Raw genomic sequence first — 20606 nt, 5'->3', positions numbered from 1 at the left:
TCCCCGGGGTCATTTAGATGCTGTTGTTGACCAAAACAAAACCTTCTTTCTTTCATAATTTATACCAAGCAAGTCAATAGCTTTGCATATACATAATATCTCATTCTCTCTGTCTTTTCCCTCTTCTCTTCTCACTTTGTCTCTTTCTACATACATCTCTCTGTCTCTTATCTTCTATCTTCCGTGTTTGTTAATATTCCCTTCTATTCACCCCTGCAACGCGGACATCATCTGCTGTTTACGTAAGTAATTGTTTAAATTATGATAAACAATTAGAAAATATAAATCTAAAAATAATATAATATTATAGTTGTATCTATGTATGGCAAGTTTATCTTAGTATAAAATATATGAAACGGGTACATACTATCTAATATAATATAATATTATAGTAGGTGCTAATATGTTTGTCCGCGAATTAACAATTTTCAAATTCTTAGTATGTGCATAACAAAATTTATAATACAGTTACATCCTAGTATACACATAATATTATAAAAATTAGCAAGGTTAATGGAAATACAAGGTAATACCAAAACACGTGCAAGACTTTTACCATGCTATTTAATATTGACGTCATAGACTATGTTTGGTTGCGTGTTTGGTCAAAATCACGCTCTTTCTTGCCCAGTTATCGTTACGTTGGGACAAAATAAAGGTTGACTTACAACTTCTTTTTGACTCACAAAACCTATATACCCTTGTAGGTACGACTTTGAATTCCATTACACAGGAGTCAGTAGAAGGAGGGAGGTGAGGAGTTGGAACTGCATGGGTAGACATTTCATTCACGGTCATTTAGGTTGTGTCTCGACGAGGTCGATAGACACAAACGATTTATAACCAGGGATCCAGGAACGACCGAAGATAAAGAGACGTGGAGGAGTTATACGATTGACTACTTATAAGGGACACATAATAATTATTAGTAAATATTAAATACATATTACTCTGATGACAATAAGGATCTCTATTTATAAGGATTTATAAGGACTATTTATACTAGAGATCACACATAGTACTTAACATATATACACAGATTATATGTTTATGATGAATGATGATATAAGAAAAGGAAGAGAAAGAATAAGAGAGGTAAGAAGGAAGGAAAGAAGATGTACTTACACTACAATTTGGATGGATCTCTCCTGCGCAAAAATCTGGGTCCGCATTCATCTATCCTTCCCATTCTTAGAAATATCTAATTCAAATGCCTTTGGATACTCTCAAGAGATTTTGACTCTCGAGGCGAGATCCCTTGAACAATGCTTCACTCGGTGGATCTTGTCTCCTTTAATGGAAGGATCGTTGCTTGTGCAAGTGCCTCTTCATGTCAAGGTATGTGATAGTGACTTTTGGTCTTGTTAATCATTGTCCCTATACATAAATTTCTCCAGATCCTCTACGGAATCATCGTATACTTCTACTTGTAAGAACTAAGGGGTTCCATAAAACGATATAAAGACCCAGTGAGATAGTTCTCATCCTCCATCCACAGGAAACTTTTTTGAAATTCTTGAAAGTCAACTCTCTCCCCTACTCTAAAAAAACTATTGCATTAATAAGAGTTCTTTGTATATAATGCAGAAATCACTAATCGCAATCAGATTTAAAGCAATTCTATTTATAAGTTGGACTTGTTCATATACGGTCTAGACGGAATATTATATAACCTGGACACTTCAATCTCATCCCTGATTTCTTTATTACTAATGAGTCTCTTTTGTCATTGGAAAACAATTGCAAGATGATTATAGATAAAGATAATGTACTTCTCTTTTTTCGATATTTTGGTCTGGAATGCTTATTACATATAAGTAGTTATTTGGAAATGGAGAGTTCTAGAAAAATAAATAATTACATAATGAACTACCCAGTTAGGAACGAAGAGTTATTATTTCTCATCTACAGCTCCTTCGTTGAAACTCCTTCAGCCTGTTACTTCCAAAGTCGACTTTTTTACGTCTCTTATTCTGAGAAAAATATTTCATTGTTAAGAATCCTTCAGTTCTCTTGATGTATATAAGGTAGAAATCCCTTGGAAAAAAGTACAAGTAGATCTTTGACTCTTAATGAATATGCAGCCTTTTGTCTAGATACTTTGGTCTGCTATGCATATTATATTTTCTGTTATCTGCATAAATAGATTTTGTGAATTGTTGAGTGCTAAGTGATTATGTGATAAAAAATTATAAGTGACCTCTTACCTTCTATAGACTTATATTGGAAAACCTTAATATAATTATAATTTCAAAACTTAGTTAGTCTTAATCATCTCTTATATATCTTAATTGCTTATCACCATATTTGAATATTACCCCATGAAGATTTAGGATCTCCACACAAATAAGGATTATTAATAAATGTTTCCCATAGTTCCTATGCTTTAGTGTTAGTTATTTTAAAAAACGTATTAATGACATAGATACAGACGTTCAAAATTAAAAGGTAACTATTCATATTTTGTCCTACTTTTCTTTATTTTATACATATACATTGTGAAAATGTATTGTTATTTTAAGATCTGAATTAAACACTTTTTAGAGTAAATCCTTAATTAAACGAAACAAGAATTCAAAATTTAGAAGATAATTTAGTAATTTTTCTGGAACTTGCAACATGAGAATTCGGCCTTTTTTTTACCCGAGTGTTTACTACTTATCATGATATTTTTGTTCTATATATATTAAAATATTTAAATCCAACTTGAGCAATATAATTATCTAAATGATGTTTTTTTTTTACATTTCAACCCAATGGGAAGTTTCTAATAAATTGAAAAATAGCTTTGTAAAGCATCGTCTTAGATTTGTCGACGTCAATAAAATAGGTCGAGTTTTGGTCGCTGAGAATATCATATTGTAAAGCTGACTAGTATGTAAAGTAGTTAAATATAATAAATCTGAAGCCCTTTTAAGACCACTCCTATTGACACTATCTTGAAAAGTTTCGATGAGATCTCGATCTTGGCTAGAAAATTCATGATATGAGTTATTGATGTACATAAAGTATATGGCTTTAGATTCTTCTATAGTAAAATTAGAATTAGAGAAGTGATAATAAATATATGTATTTGGAACAATTGGGGATCAGTACTTACAAATTATATGATGTTTTTATTTTCACGCTCATACTTATTATTTGATTTTCATTTAGTATTCTTAAGTTTCTAATATAAATTCATTTCTTTATTTATTAAAAATATATACGTAATATTAACGTAATGAAATTATGTTCTCTTAATTAAAATAAATGTTCAGAATGTTATGAAAATAATTTATATAGTCCCAGTTAGTACGATACATTAAATTGAATATTCTAGTAAGCCGATTACATTATGGGTTAACCTTGTATTTCTATTAACCTTGAGAACTTAGAAAAAATATCATAAAAGAAACTAAAATTTCCTTGGAAAAAACATCAACTCTGTTGATTTTTACAAAAGTAAAGGGTTACCAAATGCCATCTGACATATCTATCATATAATTTAAACCAGGATCTTACCCTAACATAGATGAATGTAAGCATCACTCACTGAATTTATCTGTAACTTAACCTTGGGTATTGATTGGAAAATGAGCACCATTCATTATTTATGTTCATTTTGGAACGCCTGAGTGCATAAACGAAAAATAACCTTAACTAAAAAAATATTGGAACGGCATTCATTAACCGTTCACTTCCTTGCACTTTTTTTATTATTCTCCAAAGACATCTTTTACCTAAGGGCCAAAACCAAGTGCAGAAAATAGAGTCACATGATCAATTTTTAGAAAAATTTAATTGGTTACAATAATACTTTTAAGGGACTCTGAGTGTATCATGAATGACACGTAATTACTGAATGTGGATAAATGATTAAGTATATCTGTAATACCTGAAAATTGACGTCTCTCTATGATAAAAGTATTTTCGTAGCCAACTAAATTTGGACTAATTGATGAAGTGGTTGTCGTTTCGTTTAAAAATATGAACAAAAAAAACAACGGAAAAAATGAAACGGGATTTTTTTTTCCTCAATAAACAAAGCTGAACGGAATAAGTGTGAAGGGACCCAACCATGCTTAACCTTAATTTCTTATTGGTTTTATGAGAACTCTCAAATCTCAATTAATATATGTTCATAAAACAAAGTTTGTATGACTGTAGAGGACTCATTTACGAGTGTGGGATTAATATCTTAGAACTGTATGACTAATTGATCTAAAAAATAACATTGTAGCAATGAGCGTGTTTGACGTTCAGTGCTTCATATTAAAACAAATCAAAAATATGTTTTTGTTTGAATTTTGAGTAATTATTTAGAGTTTTACATTAAATATATTTTTATATTTCTTTAAAATAATTTTAAAATTTAAATAAATACTTAATTTTAAACTTCCGCATAATTATTCATAGATATAAAAAAGTTAAATTTTTCATATTGACTATATAATGAAACTTTCATCAATTTATTGAAATAATAGTTTGTTAAAAAAGGAGGTAAATATTGCTTAGCTACAAAAAAATTATATAAAAAAGAGTTAATCTAAATATTTACCATATTTAGGATTGAACGATCCATCCGGATCCTCTTGGCATGTTCCTAATACGATCCATAGATTTAATAGTAATAAAGCAAGAGATAACTCTTTCAAAATCCTCATAGCACAGCTGATCATTCTTCTATTCATCACGCTTTTCTATTGAATAATAGGTAGGTAATGAACGTAGATACCTAAGTCAATTCTCAATTGTTTCCCTTTTTATAATATTAACCAAGCAACAATGTTTTGTAATACAAAAATTAATGGATCGTTGTTATGTGACAAAATGATTTAGATTACACATTAACTTATACATAAGTAAGGCTTTATTTAGATAATGTAGTCATTCATTTGCCAACAAAAAGTTGACAAAACAAAAAAAACAACAACATGAACATGATGCAGAGACATGTATGAGACGGGGTATGTAATGCAACAATGAATTTATATACATGCTTGAAAAAATAAATGAATATCCAAATGACGTTTAAAAGGACACAAAGTATTGTGACTAAGTAGGAATGAATGGATGAAGTGATAAATGCCATTTTTTTAAATTCATTTTTCTAAAGAGGACCAGGGCTTAGAAAATTTGGTGGATTTGTTAGAGCCACTTTGAGGTTGTGGTTGAGAGAAAACAGAGTCTTCGGGGGAGTCCTCCTCAACTTCTTTAGCCATAGATTTCAATTTTGCCTGTAAAATAAACGGTACATTTGTAAATAGATCACTCAACCTCACACGGCAATAAAATAAAATTAATAAAAAATTCGCATTTACGATTATAAAAAAATAGACTTGAAGGCAATAATTAACGTTATTTTATGGTGATTTGTCTCCTAATTTCAGTAATGCCAATATTTTCTCAATTTATTGGACAACGACGAAGTACTTTTAATTTTTCGGCATAAACACTGATTTTCTTTTATACACTTCTTTTATTAATATAAGTATGATTTTTCGAAATACAATATCACATAGACTGTGAATGTCAGATTCATGAAATTTTTTCAAATGATAGATGAAATATTTTAGTAGGTTTTTAGTAATATTTGAAGATCCCTTTATGTTGTTAACATAGCTTTCTACCAGCTAAACCTAGTTTTGTGTCAGTTTTTATTTATTCGGTTCAGTAACGGAGAGAATCCGTTACACCAAATTTTGTCCGCTTGGCGGCGCAGAAGTTTGTTTTGTTTAAAGAATGGTTTTAACTAGTTGTGTTCAATTATATCTAGTTGATTTTTATCATATTTTTGTAGTGTGGCATAATTTTTTTGCTACCCTGTTTGCTACATTATTACTTACAATGACACAAAGTGTGTGAATCTGAATACATACCTCGTTCTAACGGACTATTGGCTCTAACGGACACCCTCTCCCCCTATTAGTACTTTTAGATTGAGGTTTTACTGTTAATATAAAGAGTCAGTTTAAAGATCATCTTCATTTATGTAACTTTTTGATCATGGGAAGGATTTTATTCTGCTTATTCTAATACTTTTTCATGCACATACTAAATATATTTTCACTAAAATAAGTTTTAAAATTAAATTAGTTAATTCATTTTCTTCAGAGTCAGTTCTTTATGTTAATTGGGCTAATATTAAGTTTTCATTATTTACGCCATTAACTTTAGCTGGCAGTGGTTAATTCTCAACAATTAATAAATTCTTATTTGGGGAAATTGGCTAATTAAACATTCATTTTGTAGCTTTTTACTGTTTCTTTTTGCAAAAAAGATTCAAAAATACAAAAAAATGTACGTGATAATTTTGATTAAGTGCTCATACCTCAAAAATGGCAAAATTTGCCGAAATAAAATTGAGTATATGTTCTTTACTCATGATTTATGATCTTTCATAATAAATAATCATCAAATTCTTTTAATGGTGGAAGGTCTTTTTATCATCCGGTTATATTTTAGAGCTTTAATTAAAAATGCAGTAAACTACAACTCAATCTATCAGTTTTAAATTTTTGAATATAGTCTAAAAAGTGTATCATGCCAAAAGAGGTAGAAAATCGAGCAAAGTTTCATTGACCATTTGTTTTTTGAAATAAACAAAGATGAAGTGTATTTTTCTTTCAACTGTTTTAATTCATTCTCATAAGTTAAATCTTGTACGATTAAAAGCAGCCGATTCTATGTAAAATGAACTCAAAAAAGGTATTACGTAGAATGGGCTTCGTTTAGGATTGGAGTCATTTCATAATCTGTCATTGTTACTTATTTTGATAAAATTATCTATTTAGTGTATATAATAATAAATAACTATTCTCTAAATAATATTTAACAGTTGGCAACAAAAAAAAATACATAGACTAGCTTGAGTTCCCCCAAAAAAAAAAAAAATGAGGTTAGCCACCCCACTGCTACGTACAGTATAAAATGATTTTTTGGAACAGCCTGTATCACACACAAAAAAGTTCAAATGTACTTACAAGCTTGGCATTAAATGCATTCTTTGCAACATCATCCAAGAGTTTCGTCCAATAGTAGTCTTGTACCACATTCAAGGTAGCCTTTGATGAGTCAAATTTCCCCGTAAGTATCTCAGGTAATCGTCTTAAATAGGATTGCACGGATTTTCCTCCCTTTCCATTTGAATTCTTCGTTGTACTCATCTCATTTGTACCATCTCTTTTATTCAAATAATTCCCTGATAAGGCTCCATCATTTTTCCTGAATCGAAATCCTGCACTATAGAGATCATTCCCCATAAGACCCCCTCCATTATTTTGATAACCAGAAAGTTGTCCTTCAGGTATGAATCGAAAGGGGCGTGGAGAGCGTCGACCTAACCGAGGAACAGCATTGGCCATTTCAACATCATCCGTGAACCCACTTTCATCTCCAAAAACTGATCCTCCGAGGGGAGATCCATAGATTGACTCAACTCCGAACTGGAGTAGAATTACGAGACTAATGGCTCTAATAAATTGTGACGCACTCAATTTCATAATCAAAATATCTGAGATCACTACTGTTTAGGGAAAAGGGAAAGATGGAGTCGACAGAGATGGTTGTGTCTTCGCAGGATTCAGGCCCTCAAAGAGATGGAATCAGTGAGTTACATCCCGTTATAAATGTATTCTCTCCTCTGTCACACTAGGAGGGTAAAAACATAACAAAGATGTGGGAACGAGAGTAATTAGTAGAATAGATAGATGATTGGCATCGATAAAGAAAGTTTTTGTACTTGTATTTACTCCTCTGTCATATTTATCATAATTACTGATCAATTTATTTCCTGATAATCGATTAAATAGGTATATATGTATATTTAAAAAGTATGATGGTAGAAAATAAGGGTAGATTGATTGTAATAAGTATATATTGAACTGTGTTAAAGTAAAGAAAGTATATATGTGGCCCGTCAAGACAAAATAAGTTAAATTGATTTTTCTCAAAATGGAGTATTTCTAGACATATTGTCGTCAATTTCTATCAACAAATTATAATTATTTTCTTAAACGACCTGAAATTTGATTTCATTCTATGTACATGAATCAGAGTTTTACTTAAAAAAAAACTAAAAAAGACTTGTAAATACAGGGTCGTTCAGGTAAATCTGTACCACCTTTAACTGCATCCTGATCAATAAGGGAAGCAAGCAGAGGTTTGAAAATTTATTTTCAATTTCTAATTATACAAAATAAAAAATTCATTCATTTTCTCTGCCATTTTTGCCAATCATTCGCTAGATATGAGGCCTATAGGATTTGCTGGGCTTATAAGAAAGGGCTGAGTCTTGTTCAAACAAGACCTCGACACAGGCCTCAGCTTTCATCCAAGGTATCCCTTGGTCGGACAAGAGTTTACAGTAGCTGTCAGACCCCACAATCTCCTTTGGCTCATAGAAGATGGGTGCATGACACTGCCGTTGCTCCAAATGAATCCAAGGATCATGATGCTACCCGAAAACTTGGGGTTGAAGACGTATGAACAGTAGCTCTCACTTTGGCCAGCCATCTGTCGTTCGGGAGGTTGTGGGATCTATCGACAGTCCATTTTTTCTCATCTGAACAATAAAATATGATTCGGTTAACATAGGACTTTAAATTCTTCAGCAATTCTCTTCAGTGGCACTGAGCAGCCCGGGTGGCGTTCATTTTGAAGAGAAAATTGCCACAGCAAGGTATTTCTTTTCTGAGTACTCATCAAAAAAGATTAAACTATAGACAATACTGAGCCAAAGGAGATGGTGGGTGCAGAGAGCTATTGGGAACTCCTGTCCGACCAAGTGATACCTTGGATGAAAGCTGAGGTTGAGTCTATAGATAATTAATGGTATTTTCTTTTAATTGTTTATATAATTCCTCAATTCTAGTGACGTCAGTCGAAAATTTTTTAATTAATAACAAATAAAAAATAGTTTAAATTTTTTACTTTCTCTTATTTATACCAAGAAAAGTAACCTTGACAACTATCAATATGATTTCCCGCTCCCTCCTTGGCCTGAACAGGGCCAGGTAACCCTTTCCTAGTATGTATATAAATATTAGCCATCTTATTATTCCTATGAAGAAATTTTGGCTATCATCTACTAATGTATAGATACGCTTTTCTTATAATATTACTAAGTAATATTACAATATAGTATCGAATAAAATATTATTTAGGATTTTAATATTATGAAATATATAAAATGTAATTCATTTTAAAAATTGTGGATAAATAAATCACAATAATAGTCTGGGAGTACTTAATAGATATATAGCAGTTGGTATGATTGACTAATTTGCCTAACTACGATATTTTTTCGGGGATTTTTCTGGGTTTTTTTTTTTTTTTTTTTTGCAGTAAAGGTTACGTGATAAAATAATGGTAACGACGTGTTCCATGACTGAGCAGGGTGTTAGTTTACTAACATAATAATCTACATGGACTGTTTATTTTTTTCTTCTTCTATCCACCTCCCCCCAAATATCAGTGCTCTGAACGTCGATTGGTGAATTCAAAGGATCTCTTGTTAAGCTGTTAATCATTTCTAATATTAATTTCATATTTGAGATGATTTGGCTAACTGTCAACTGATTTTAAGTCTTTTCTTCTGTTGATTTCCTTAAAGAAAGTTTGCCTGATACAATAAAGACAACGACGTATGAAGCCTCATTAATATTTAAACAGATAGTGCTTTGAGTCAAAATAAAACATAAATAGCCTTATACAAAGAAAAAATAAATATATGTATGTTCACAAGCTGATATTTGAATGAATAATGGGGGAAAATTGGAATTTTTATGATAAGGAAGGAATGAACTATCCGCAATTTTTTACACAAAATGTTTTTACATTAAAAATTTCCATTCATACTACCAAAAAGCTTCATAAAAATATCCAAAACTATTCATATTTTATCCCTTATATTGTGAATATCAAAATTAGTGATAGGAAGATTTAAAAAATAAAATCGTTGCCGATTCCAATGCAATTTTAGTAAAAATTCACGATGTCGATTCTTTAATATTTTAAATAATAGTTAGAAAGTACCATTTTGCCGTGAATTTCTAAGAATTACAATTGATAAAGTTAGTCGCCTTTCTTTATTTAATGTAAAAAAAATTGACATTAAATAAAAGAAGGCGATTCCTCTGCCGGCGAGCTTTTTCCAAGGCGAATTTTCCCTATGCGAGTAATCCCACACCATGCAATCCCAGGCTTATTTTCCAAAGGGTAAAACTACTGGAAAGTAAAACATTAAAACAGAGGAACGAAGCGCAACCGTTAGTTTTAGGAGATACAATGGTACAGCGTTTTAACATTTTTTCGCAAGATGTCGCATTTCATATTACGTAACTCTTTTTGTTATTTTTTTACTGACGTGGACTGCAATATAAATGAAGAGGGATGAATCACGCCTCACACTCTAAAATTGATGTCGGGAACAAAGAAATTATTTTATTCTTTGATTTTTCCTTTTTTGAATATACCCCATCAAAGAAGAGAGGAGTTTTCAATTATACATTTAGGATTTTTGAATTGCTATGACAATAATTAATAATAAGGGTATAATTTAAGATAAGATGGTCAATTATTGTCAGAGGTGTAAACTTGTACAAGGGTTGTCAACCGTCCTTTGAAAAACGGAATATAGAGTTGAAATGAGACACACTTTGTCCCGTGAAACTGTGAGTTTTACAAATGATAAGTAAAAAGTCTTTGGAAAATGTTTATCATTGCGCTTTATGTAAAACGTTTCGTTAAACATGTTCCCAGACCGTGTTCTGCTCTCGGACCAATGAGCAAACATCATATTCACACACGTGTACGATGACACAGAATACGCTCATCTCATTGGTAGAGGAGGTATTGTTGTGGACACAGAAGATAGTGTGAAAAGACAAAGCAGCATGTCTAACAGTAACTCAGACGACGACATTGCTCTACCCAGGGGTCCAGCTTCAAACAAGCATTCAAATTGTACTTTTCCGAAAAAAAAAAAAAATGAAAAGGATGCTAAAATACCTGGGAGAAATGGGAGAAAGCTAACACCTGGGTAGAAAATGTGCGTGTAAACATTTAGCAAGTGCACTGCAGGGTGTGTCGTGAAACTTATTCTGTAGTTTGCTATGGTGGGTGGACGACACTCAAGCAAAATGCTTCCAGTGATGGGTACAAGCGAAGCATAAGGGACATCAAAACTAGTTGAATCCTAGACCAATTTGTTGTCCACCAAACAACACCAGTGGCAAATATGGTATGTAAAGTACGATTATTTTTTATATATGGTAAAGTGCAATGTATGTCAGCGTTGTATCAATTGGTAACCCTAACTTGGAATCCATAGCTAAGGCCTTCTTCTGGTCCTCGAATGAGCTTATTCTAAAAAGTAAAAATATTAGGAAATATCCTAATAACTCCTAATTATATCGCCAAATAGTAACTAAACAGTACCCCTTGCAGAAGAAAAAAAAACATTCTGTGCAGCAATACATTTTTCAGCTATTGATCACGTGGATCTTCGTTTCACTACTTTATTTGAAGCTTTACTGGAAAGGAAATAAAATATTGTACTCACTCACTTAGGCCAGCTCTTTCTTTTCCTGTAACAACAAAACTGAGAAATGACTAGTATGCAAATTGACTGAAAAATTATCCGACTTGTCAAAATGTGTCACGATCTTAAATTAATTCATTTCTTAACACATTTCCAATATTATATTTATACCTTAATTTCATTTTACGCTCTGGCAACATACAATATTTTTTGTATTGTATTTCGATGTTCATAAAAGTAAATATTTTTTACATTACATTCAAAGATAGTTTGTATTTCGTTTGTACTGATAAAAATATAGAAGGGAAGTATAATCATCTGTCAGGTCAAATGAATTTTGGCAATGTTCCTTATGTTGTATGGATGATGACAAATATTATTTTAGTTTTCCTTGGGCGAGCATTTCTAAACCCCATGAAACAACAGGCATTACATTTGCAAAACATATTCCTATAAAGTAACAATTGCTGCATAGACCGCATGTTCACGCTCAGTTTGCGTTCCATTTCTTTCTTCTCAGGTTTCTTGCATTTTTATCATACATTATTTCATTATGATATTGTATCAACTTAAAAGACTTCAGTGATATTCTCAAATGGCCGTTTTTTTGCCTCTTGACGGTTATATACAATTATTTTTGTTCATAACTTATAAAAGTAATAAATAGTCAAATATCAATTATAAATAATAATACACAAGAATCAAAATCGGAAATTATAAATTATTTTTTTCCCGATGGCGATTCTAGAAGGATGACGCAATCCTCCGATTCTATTGTGCTTTTTTCTATGATACCACGAAGGTTCTTTATTGCTTTAAATACAATTATATATATCTATGGCACAAATTATACATACATATCAGGGGCTTCTGCAGTGGGTGGGCGGAAGGTGCAGTATCATATTAAAGTTTTGCTTTTTACTAGAAATTCTTATCGTTACTTTGCCAAATTATGCAGCCAATAAAAAATTTCATATTTGAAATTTTTTGTGAAATTTTTTTACAAAAATTAAATTTTCATAGGAATAACCGTAGATTTTTCAAAATGTTCACCAAAAAATGTAATATTTGAAATTTTTTCGAAAAAGTTTCATATTTAATTTTTTTTACAAAGTTAATTTTTTATGTGAACTGCTATTTTCGAAATTTTTTCGTAAAAAATTTTTATCTTTAATTTCCTTTTTTCAAAAAATTGCCTACCTGAAAAAAAAAAAATTATAATAATAATCTGCATATACACAAATACATCATCACATTTTTATTTGTATTCAATAAAATTGCTATCATCCCGAACCTAGTCTCCATGTCTCTTGTGATCAAGAAGGATTTTTTTTTCATATAATTTATCCTATAAGTATTTCAAAAATATTATATAATACACTACCCTATAATATATATTACAGGTAAACCTCTTTTGTGAAGGCCTGTTTTTTTTTATTTCCCTACCATTAGACTCAAGTATTCCTTGCGCTTTGCTACTTTTCCTTCCCACATATTATATAATAAATAGTATGAGTGACGTAGTATCAACTCTTTGCTCACGTCACAACTTGGGAATTCTTCTCATCTATTTAGTCAATAACAAGTTATTAATTAGTAACATAGAGACGGCTCGTCTCGAATCTCTCTGAACTGGAGAATTCCCTGGTCAGTCGGTGGGCTGTATCCGAACTTAGAGAGACTCGTCCTCCTTAAATGCGTTAAGAAATTTAAAATCTTTTTTATGAATAATTTCACAATTTTTTCAAGAAAATAAAATATGGGCTCTTTTTATTTTTTCAAATATTAATATTTTTTCCTCAAATGTTCTTTTTAATTACTGTTATGCATATATATTTTTATTTTTTAGAGAAGTTAAATTATTTGTTCCTATTTTTTGTCTTTTTAGAAACGAAACTAAAGCCATTTCTTCTTTGTACGTATTGTTAAATTTTTTAAACCCTGCGCTGGCCCTCAAATGGAGAACTGGGCCTATGGCAGAGGTAATTTTTTCTCACTTTTTCTTTTTCTTTAAAATAAATAGTTTAATTCCTTGAGAAAATAAAATACAGTACCTTTTTTTTCATTGGACACAGGTTTTTTTAGCAAACAATTTAAATCTACTTTTTGTCTTTTCAGTTTAAATTAAAAAAAGATCTATCCAAGGAGGGGTTCCTAGTCAGGAGTGTCCATAGGCAGTGATAAAAGTTGAGTGTATTTTGGGCATGTAAAAAAAAAGGAACCAAAAATCAACATGGCAACCCTGACAATTTGAAAAATGTTATGGAAGAGAGCAACTTAGAGGTCATGCCGTTTCAGTAGATCAGCTATAGCCAGCTGTGACGAGAGGTGAAGGAAATAAACAAAGACGTTGGTAAGAATTACTCCGTTGTCGATCCTCAATTCTACTTTGAGTCCAACAGGTATTTACAATTATATCTCTACAACAAAATCCTCAATCCTCCGTCTTATAAGAGTATACACAAAGGTGTCAGGAAAATTGGCATTGAAAAAAAACCCCGGGAAAGCGACAAAGTGTAAAAAATGAAAAATATATTTTAAGCTGATATAATATCTATCAACAATTTTATACAAACAAACTCGACAGTGATTGGTATATAAGAAGTGTTAATCCCGTAATTATCCGTCATTAATATCATTAGACTTGATTGATATTTATTCATATTGGATTGTCGAAAAATCATTATCATAATATATTGATAAATATAAAGAACTTGAAATCTTCAAAACCCGGAAAACTGCCCATGGAGTCGTACCGCAATGAATCAAATTGATAATTACATAATTGTCGAATACATATTTTAAGAGCAAATTCTGTCGTCATTATATGTGTATTTACATACATTCAATAAATAAATATATTGATAGAATGAAGCAATAAATATTGACTAAGTAATTTAGATTTATATTTGTTTTTACAAATTAATGAAGTTGGAGATGGATATTCATTTTAAATTGGATTGAATGAATATATAGAATTGTCATATTCTTATCCTTTGATAAACATCACTGACGATCATTATTAAAAATGTAGTTACATTTTCAAATGACTTTGTATCATACAAGGAAAATACGCATAAAATGCGTTCAAAGAGTCTATAGGTCATTTAGAATGGTTCCTTAGTTTCCCTTGATATTCAATGGAAGTATGAATATACAACTCTGAGTCCTTTGAGTAATTACGTAATGCAGCCTGTTTCATTCTCTTTGGACAGACAAAAAGGTTTATCAAGAGACGAAAACCATTCTTCAATTGCAATTTTAGATTTCTACAACTGTACTGAGCTCTACAGTTTTCTTCGAATTCTCCAACGACCTGACCTTTGACTGCCTCCCCGAATCTTCTCTGGTTTGACTCACCACAGACAACCGCCACTTTTTCTGACTCATCTTGTGTCATAACGAAGTGGGCCTTCCCTGTTATTATGCTAATGCTTTTTCGTCAATCCATGATAATTGTCCAATTTGAATAATCACTAATGTTTAATGATATTATAATTTATAATGGAGAATTCAGTGATTAACACTTTTTCCATTCTAACCGCTGTCGTCATTGGTTATTTTTATTTTATCTTAATTCATAGTATATTGGTGAAAGGTATTACATCAGTTATAAAGAATCTTGCCCTTTTTCCACTCACTCACTTTTCCTTTTTTCTCCCTAGCCATTTTTTCTTCTGCAATTTTTTCCTTCATATTTTTTCCCTTGCCAATTTTTCCTCTGCCATTTCTCCTGACACTGTATTATAATGGTGATAGATATTAGTAGGTGACGTAAAAAGTTCTAAGCTTTTTTTCTCTTTATTTTGACAAAAAACAAAAACAAATAAAACATAGTTAGGATTATCCGATTGAGATAAAAAAATCCAATGTTCCCTTGAATATTTATTTTCCATTTTGAAGGCAATTTCATAATTCTGCCATAAAAATTGGACCAGCTCATTTTCATAAACCCCTCTTGAGGCCAGTTTTGTAAATGCTTTAAAATGTAATGATCGATTGTTGCAAGGTCTAGCCTATACCGGAGGTGCGATAGAACCTCCCATTCAAACACTCGGAGTTTCTGGGGCGTTGTTAAAGATGTGTGGTGTGGCATTGTCTTGATAAATACAACAACCTTTTTATTGGCCAATTCCTGCTGCTTCTGATCGATCTCCTACTTCAATCTGGTCAGTTGTTCTTAATATAATTATGAATTGAGTGTGCCTCATGAGAGTATCTCATAGGGAATAGTTCATTTCTGATCCCACGAAACACAAAGCATAACCTTCTTGGCCGTTAATCTGGGATTGGCGATCGTTATGACCGCTTCACCTTGCTTTGACTACGATCTTTTTTGATTGTTGTTCTTGTATGTGACCCATTTTTCATCGCCAGTGACCATACGCTTCAACCATGGAATTTCGTTACGTTTCATCAAAGAGTTACAAATATCAATTCGATGCAAAAGGTTCGTTTGCGTCTATTCGTCTGGCACCCATACATCGAGATTCTTCTTAAGGCCATCCTTATACAAATGGTACAAAATTGTTTTTTGGCTAATTTTCAGTTCCTGAACAATGAATTCAATTGCTCACATGCCGGTCCAACTCGACAATTTCTATTATTTTATCCAAATTTTTGATGATTGACCTACCAGAGCGTGCTTCATCTTTGACGGTCCATATTACCAGAACGGAATCGTTGGAGCCACCGCTTAACTGTTGCATTCAATACTGTATTGGGTCCATAAACAACACAATTTTTTTTTTGGCCGCCTGATCTGCCTTTTCACCCTTGGTCGTAGTGATCCTTAAGAATGTATAGAATTTTTTCTTTTTTAAAAATAATTAAATAAAATAGTTAAATAATAATGTCAACAACCGAGAAAAAGAAAATTAATTCTTCAGATTACCAAAATCTATGCCCCCCCTAAAACTGACCCTGGTGATCCTCCCTAGTCTCAGACGCTTTGATATTCATGAATCTATTTTGGTAAAAACATGTATAACTCTAATATGTTAAGAATGATAAAATAAAATAATACTTTTATTACGGAGCTCATAATTTATGCTTATCTTCTGAAGCTATTTGCTATAGGTAACTAAATCGGACGATAGAAATTTAATCATGTATCTAAGTAATTCCTCAGATATTTTGTACAGCATTAGAAAAAAATGAAATAACATATTTTAAGAAAACGCTTTTTTTTATTATTATTTTCGCTTAAGGCGTGTAGAACTACTTTAAAACAAAATATATTTTTATTACCACCATGTCTTCCTTTGTGATAAGTTCCTTACGCGCTCAAATGTTATAGACAAACAGTAAATTTGCACTCTAACTAAACTTTATTAAAACAAATAAGTTGGTATGATTCATAATAGTGAATAAAGTGATTAATATACATTTATCTAATTTTTTTGTAATTCTTATTTAAGATAGAGGTGAGCGGAATTTGTATAAAAGATGTCATCCATTGAAGATGTTGCCAAAACATGGCTTACGGATCCTCCATGGCAAAAAGTGTTTAAGCATACATTTGATGTACTTGAAGACTACGTAAGCTATATTCTCATAACTGTGGGTACCATATTTTTATCTGTGAGATTATTATCTACTCTCGGAACAGGCGAATTAAATTGTGTTATACTCGGTGTTCAAAATGGTACAATAGGGCAAATAGATCCTTATCCATCTGGTGGTACCTTTGGACTCTTGACATATGCTTCCAATGATGAAAGTTGTATTCGAGCCGTATATTCTAAGTTCATGGAGTATATGCCATATATACTACTAATTCAAACATTAATATTAGTGGTTGTTGATAAATTTTCTTTTAAAATACCGAGGATTGCTCAAAAAGTGGAGCGCTTCTATAAAAATATAGTTGAAGAATCTCTTTTTGGTAAGGATCCTGACGTATCCGAGGATTTGACGGACCCAAAAACATCAACAGAAGTTATTTCTCGAAGACGACAAAGAAATGAAATTTGTGTCTCCTTAAAAAGAAGCAAAATCATTGGACGTGTGTACTTAGGAAAAAATCTTGTTGAAATCCTTTTAGATATAGCCTTTTTATCTATCAATATTGTATACTTATTATCTACGTATGATGATCTTCCAAGAACTTGCTCCGTCTTAGTGAAAGGTGCTGATGGTAAAAATGGTCCAGTTGAAACGGATCATAATATTTTTCAATGCCGAGGGAAAAAAATGAAGTTTTTCATCTTAGGAATGTATGTTCAAATAGTTCTTCTGGCTCTTCATGGAATATGTTCATTAGGAGCAATAATCTGGTGTCTCGGATTTAGAAGTATATCGAACTTATTAAGGAAGATGAGTGAAGATGATTTTAACGTTAAAAAAAAAAGAAACATCATCGACACGCAAGTAATGAGATTTACGCCTATCGGAATGGAAATGATTTTTTGTTTTTATTCGACCTCCTAGCACATACTTGCGGGATTGAATCCACTCTGCGTGTTCTTACTCATTCTGATGATAACTTTTATGAAACTTGTCGTCCTAAAATCGATACACTCACAGATTTAACTTTAGAAGAGGATAAACTTAAAATCGTTTGGCGACCAGCAGACATAGAAAAGCTGTTTAAAAGAAATTCAGTAATCAACATAGAAAGTTATGAAGTTACGATTTATCCAGCAGAGACCGTAAAGAATACATGCACTATTCCGGCAAACAAATATGATTGTGAAACGAATGATGATGGTATCTACTCCATTTGGTTTTATGATCTTTCTGGAGGACGTACCGAGTATGTTGTCACAATAGCATGCATGGTCGGAAAGTCCAGAATGAAGGGGGAAAAAGTTGTTACTAATTTGTCTCCATATGGACCGGAAATGCCACGCTCAGGTATGGTAAAAAGTGTATCAACTCATCAAGCAGAAATATTTTGGGATCCACCCAAAGGGGAATTTACCAAGTATACACTGGCTTTAGAAAGAATTGACAAGGAAAACCACGAGGATGTTGAAATTGGAGCTATGTGGTCAAAATCGAATATCCATACCTTACCAGGACAAATACTTGACAAAAAGATTTCTAGTCAGTTAAGTTTCCAGGGACCTACGCGTAAAATTGAAAATCTTAGCTTTAAATTAACGTCTTATACTATTCTTGGGTTAGATCCAGGAGAATTGTATCGAATTGAGTTAGGAACTAAAACTGGTAATGTACATACGCGGCAATATATTCAAGACACGCTGCTTACAAAGCCAAATTCGGTTGAAGGGATGCTAGTATCGAACGTTAACGAGGAGTCCTGTTTACTTAGTTGGATTCATTCTGAGGAAGGCCACTCACATCTGAAGGGTTATCAAATAACAGTGGAGAGATTCTCTGATTCTAAAGTTATCCGTGTATTAGTTGTGAAAAGAACCGAAAAAATATTTAAAATAATTGGGCTAACCCCAAGTTTGGACTATACACTTCGAATAGAAGTACTTTGTTCCCATGAAAACTTAAAAACAGAGTCTGAATCAAATGAGGCTTGGCTAACAACTCTTCCGGATTCCCCAAAGGATTTTCATACTGATTCTTTACCAGGAACAACATCTGCTGTTTTGAAATGGGAACCTTCTTCAAATGCAATTAAATATCGACTCTGGATTGATTGTGAAGACATAAATTATCATTTTGTTACGGATATGCCTGGAGATCGCACACAGTACAACGCCAGTAAGTTACCTGAAATTACTGGTACCGGTCGACAGTATACTGCGGTTATAGCATCTGTAATTACTTCAAGTAGATCTAATCAAGACGTGACAAGTTTTAAGACGACAATTTCCTTCGTCACGAGACCTCTCCCTCCTACAAACATTCGAATTTTCCCAAATGAAAAATTCACCATATTCTTTGATCCATCCCTGACAGAAAATGTGTCTAAATATAAAATCAAATGGAAAGGAGAAGAAGGTGCTGCAATGGAAGGACTCATTGAGAGCTCTGTTGAAGGTCCCCTTAAATTTGAATTTGATTATGACTTTGAAATTAATGTTGTCTATAAAATCAACATCTATGCACTTCTCATACAAGGATACGAGGATGACGACATTTATGAGAGCAAAGAACTCCATGAAAAACTGATTTTGAAAGACGAATCCCAAATATTTTCACTCTATCGAGCAGAGGAGGAATCATAGTATTCAAAGTAGTACCATATATTATACGAATGTTGTTAGGCAAGTAAGAGTTTTTTATCATACCAAATCATTCTTTATTCTACTGAATTGATTATTATTTTATGAGGAGCGTCCACAGGGGGTGGGCTGGAGGAGATGTAGTCCTACCCAAATTAGGAAATTTTTGGAAATTTAATATTTGATTCTTTTTTTTTTTTTCAAAAAAACTATATTTGAAATTATTTTCCCAAAAAAATTAAATTTTTTTGTGAAGAGCAGTGGATTTTTAAAAAAAACTCCAAAAATTTAATATTTGAAATTTATTGTTAATAGCTGTGTATTCTTTAATTTTTTTTTTCTCAAAGAAATGTAATTTTTAATTTGTAATTTTTTGATTTTTTTTCCAAAAAAAAATCCAAAAACCAAGCCACCCTCCCCCTTTAAAAAAAATAATACTTTGCACGCCCCTGTTTCTATTAAGCTGTATCTGTGTTACAATCTATTAATTGTATTATCCATCCAATCTCATTTTTTTATTAATTTAATATTTATATATAATAAATATATATTCTTAATGATAACTTGTTATAGGCGTGTTTCTCATTTTTATTTACTATGGCTTGACATGGAATCGGAACTAGATAATGAGTCGTATTATGCGCATATTTGGACTCGTAATTGTAAAAAACCTTTTTGCTTTCCCAATATACTTTATTTAATTTTAGTGATAGGCAATACCAGGGGCATCCGCAGGATAATTTTTTTATCTTGGTTTTAGGATGATTTCAAAACCAAAAATTCAAATATCCGGACATTCTCAAAAAATTATATTTCTTGGAAATTTTTTTAAACATCTATAGCTGTTTACAAAGAATATGCTGTTTTTGGAAAAAAAAAAGAAAAAATCCACAGCTGTTCACAAAAATATAAATTATTGGGGGAAAAATGGGGAA

General features: G+C 31.8%; 2 protein-coding genes and 1 long non-coding RNA gene across 14 annotated transcripts in view; 1 reads left to right on the top strand and 2 right to left on the bottom strand.

Annotated features, from left to right (window-relative positions):
- LOC121122241 (uncharacterized) overlaps window positions 1–8950 on the bottom strand; it is a 74868-nt gene extending 65918 nt beyond the window's left edge. The window contains exons 1-2 of the mRNA XM_040717229.2: window positions 6966–8950; window positions 4541–5219 (exon numbers count right to left, since the gene is read on the bottom strand). Coding sequence (XP_040573163.2) covers window positions 4541–4673 — 133 coding nt within the window. The 5' untranslated portion in view covers window positions 4674–5219; window positions 6966–8950. The remainder of the gene's footprint in view (window positions 1–4540; window positions 5220–6965) is intronic.
- LOC121122226 (uncharacterized) lies at window positions 117–20234 on the top strand. 12 transcript variants are annotated; one of them, XM_071889961.1, is made up of 4 exons: window positions 13047–13223; window positions 13643–13926; window positions 16945–17065; window positions 17136–19869. In XM_071889961.1, exon 4 carries the CDS (start codon window positions 18304–18306, stop codon window positions 19672–19674), a length of 1371 nt encoding a protein of 456 aa, XP_071746062.1. In that variant the 5' UTR covers window positions 13047–13223; window positions 13643–13926; window positions 16945–17065; window positions 17136–18303; the 3' UTR covers window positions 19675–19869. The 12 variants fall into 12 exon arrangements, with proteins under 12 accessions (XP_071746057.1, XP_071746058.1, XP_071746062.1 ...); XM_071889965.1 differs by having other exon boundaries at window positions 13103–13223; window positions 13643–13877; XM_071889956.1 differs by lacking the exon at window positions 13047–13223 and adding an exon at window positions 117–242 and having other exon boundaries at window positions 16945–19869.
- Window positions 16156–16658, bottom strand: LOC139905939 (uncharacterized). Its single transcript, XR_011781098.1, has 2 exons — window positions 16551–16658; window positions 16156–16490 (listed from the first exon to the last, which is right to left on the bottom strand). It is a non-coding gene; the product is annotated as an uncharacterized lncRNA (long non-coding RNA).
- Window positions 20235–20606: the final 372 nt, after the last annotated feature.

Source organism: Lepeophtheirus salmonis, chromosome 7 (genome assembly GCF_016086655.4).
Source record: "Lepeophtheirus salmonis chromosome 7, UVic_Lsal_1.4, whole genome shotgun sequence".
In the NCBI taxonomy this organism is placed as follows: domain Eukaryota; kingdom Metazoa; phylum Arthropoda; class Copepoda; order Siphonostomatoida; family Caligidae; genus Lepeophtheirus; species Lepeophtheirus salmonis.
This window is presented reverse-complemented; position numbering and strand designations above follow the sequence as displayed.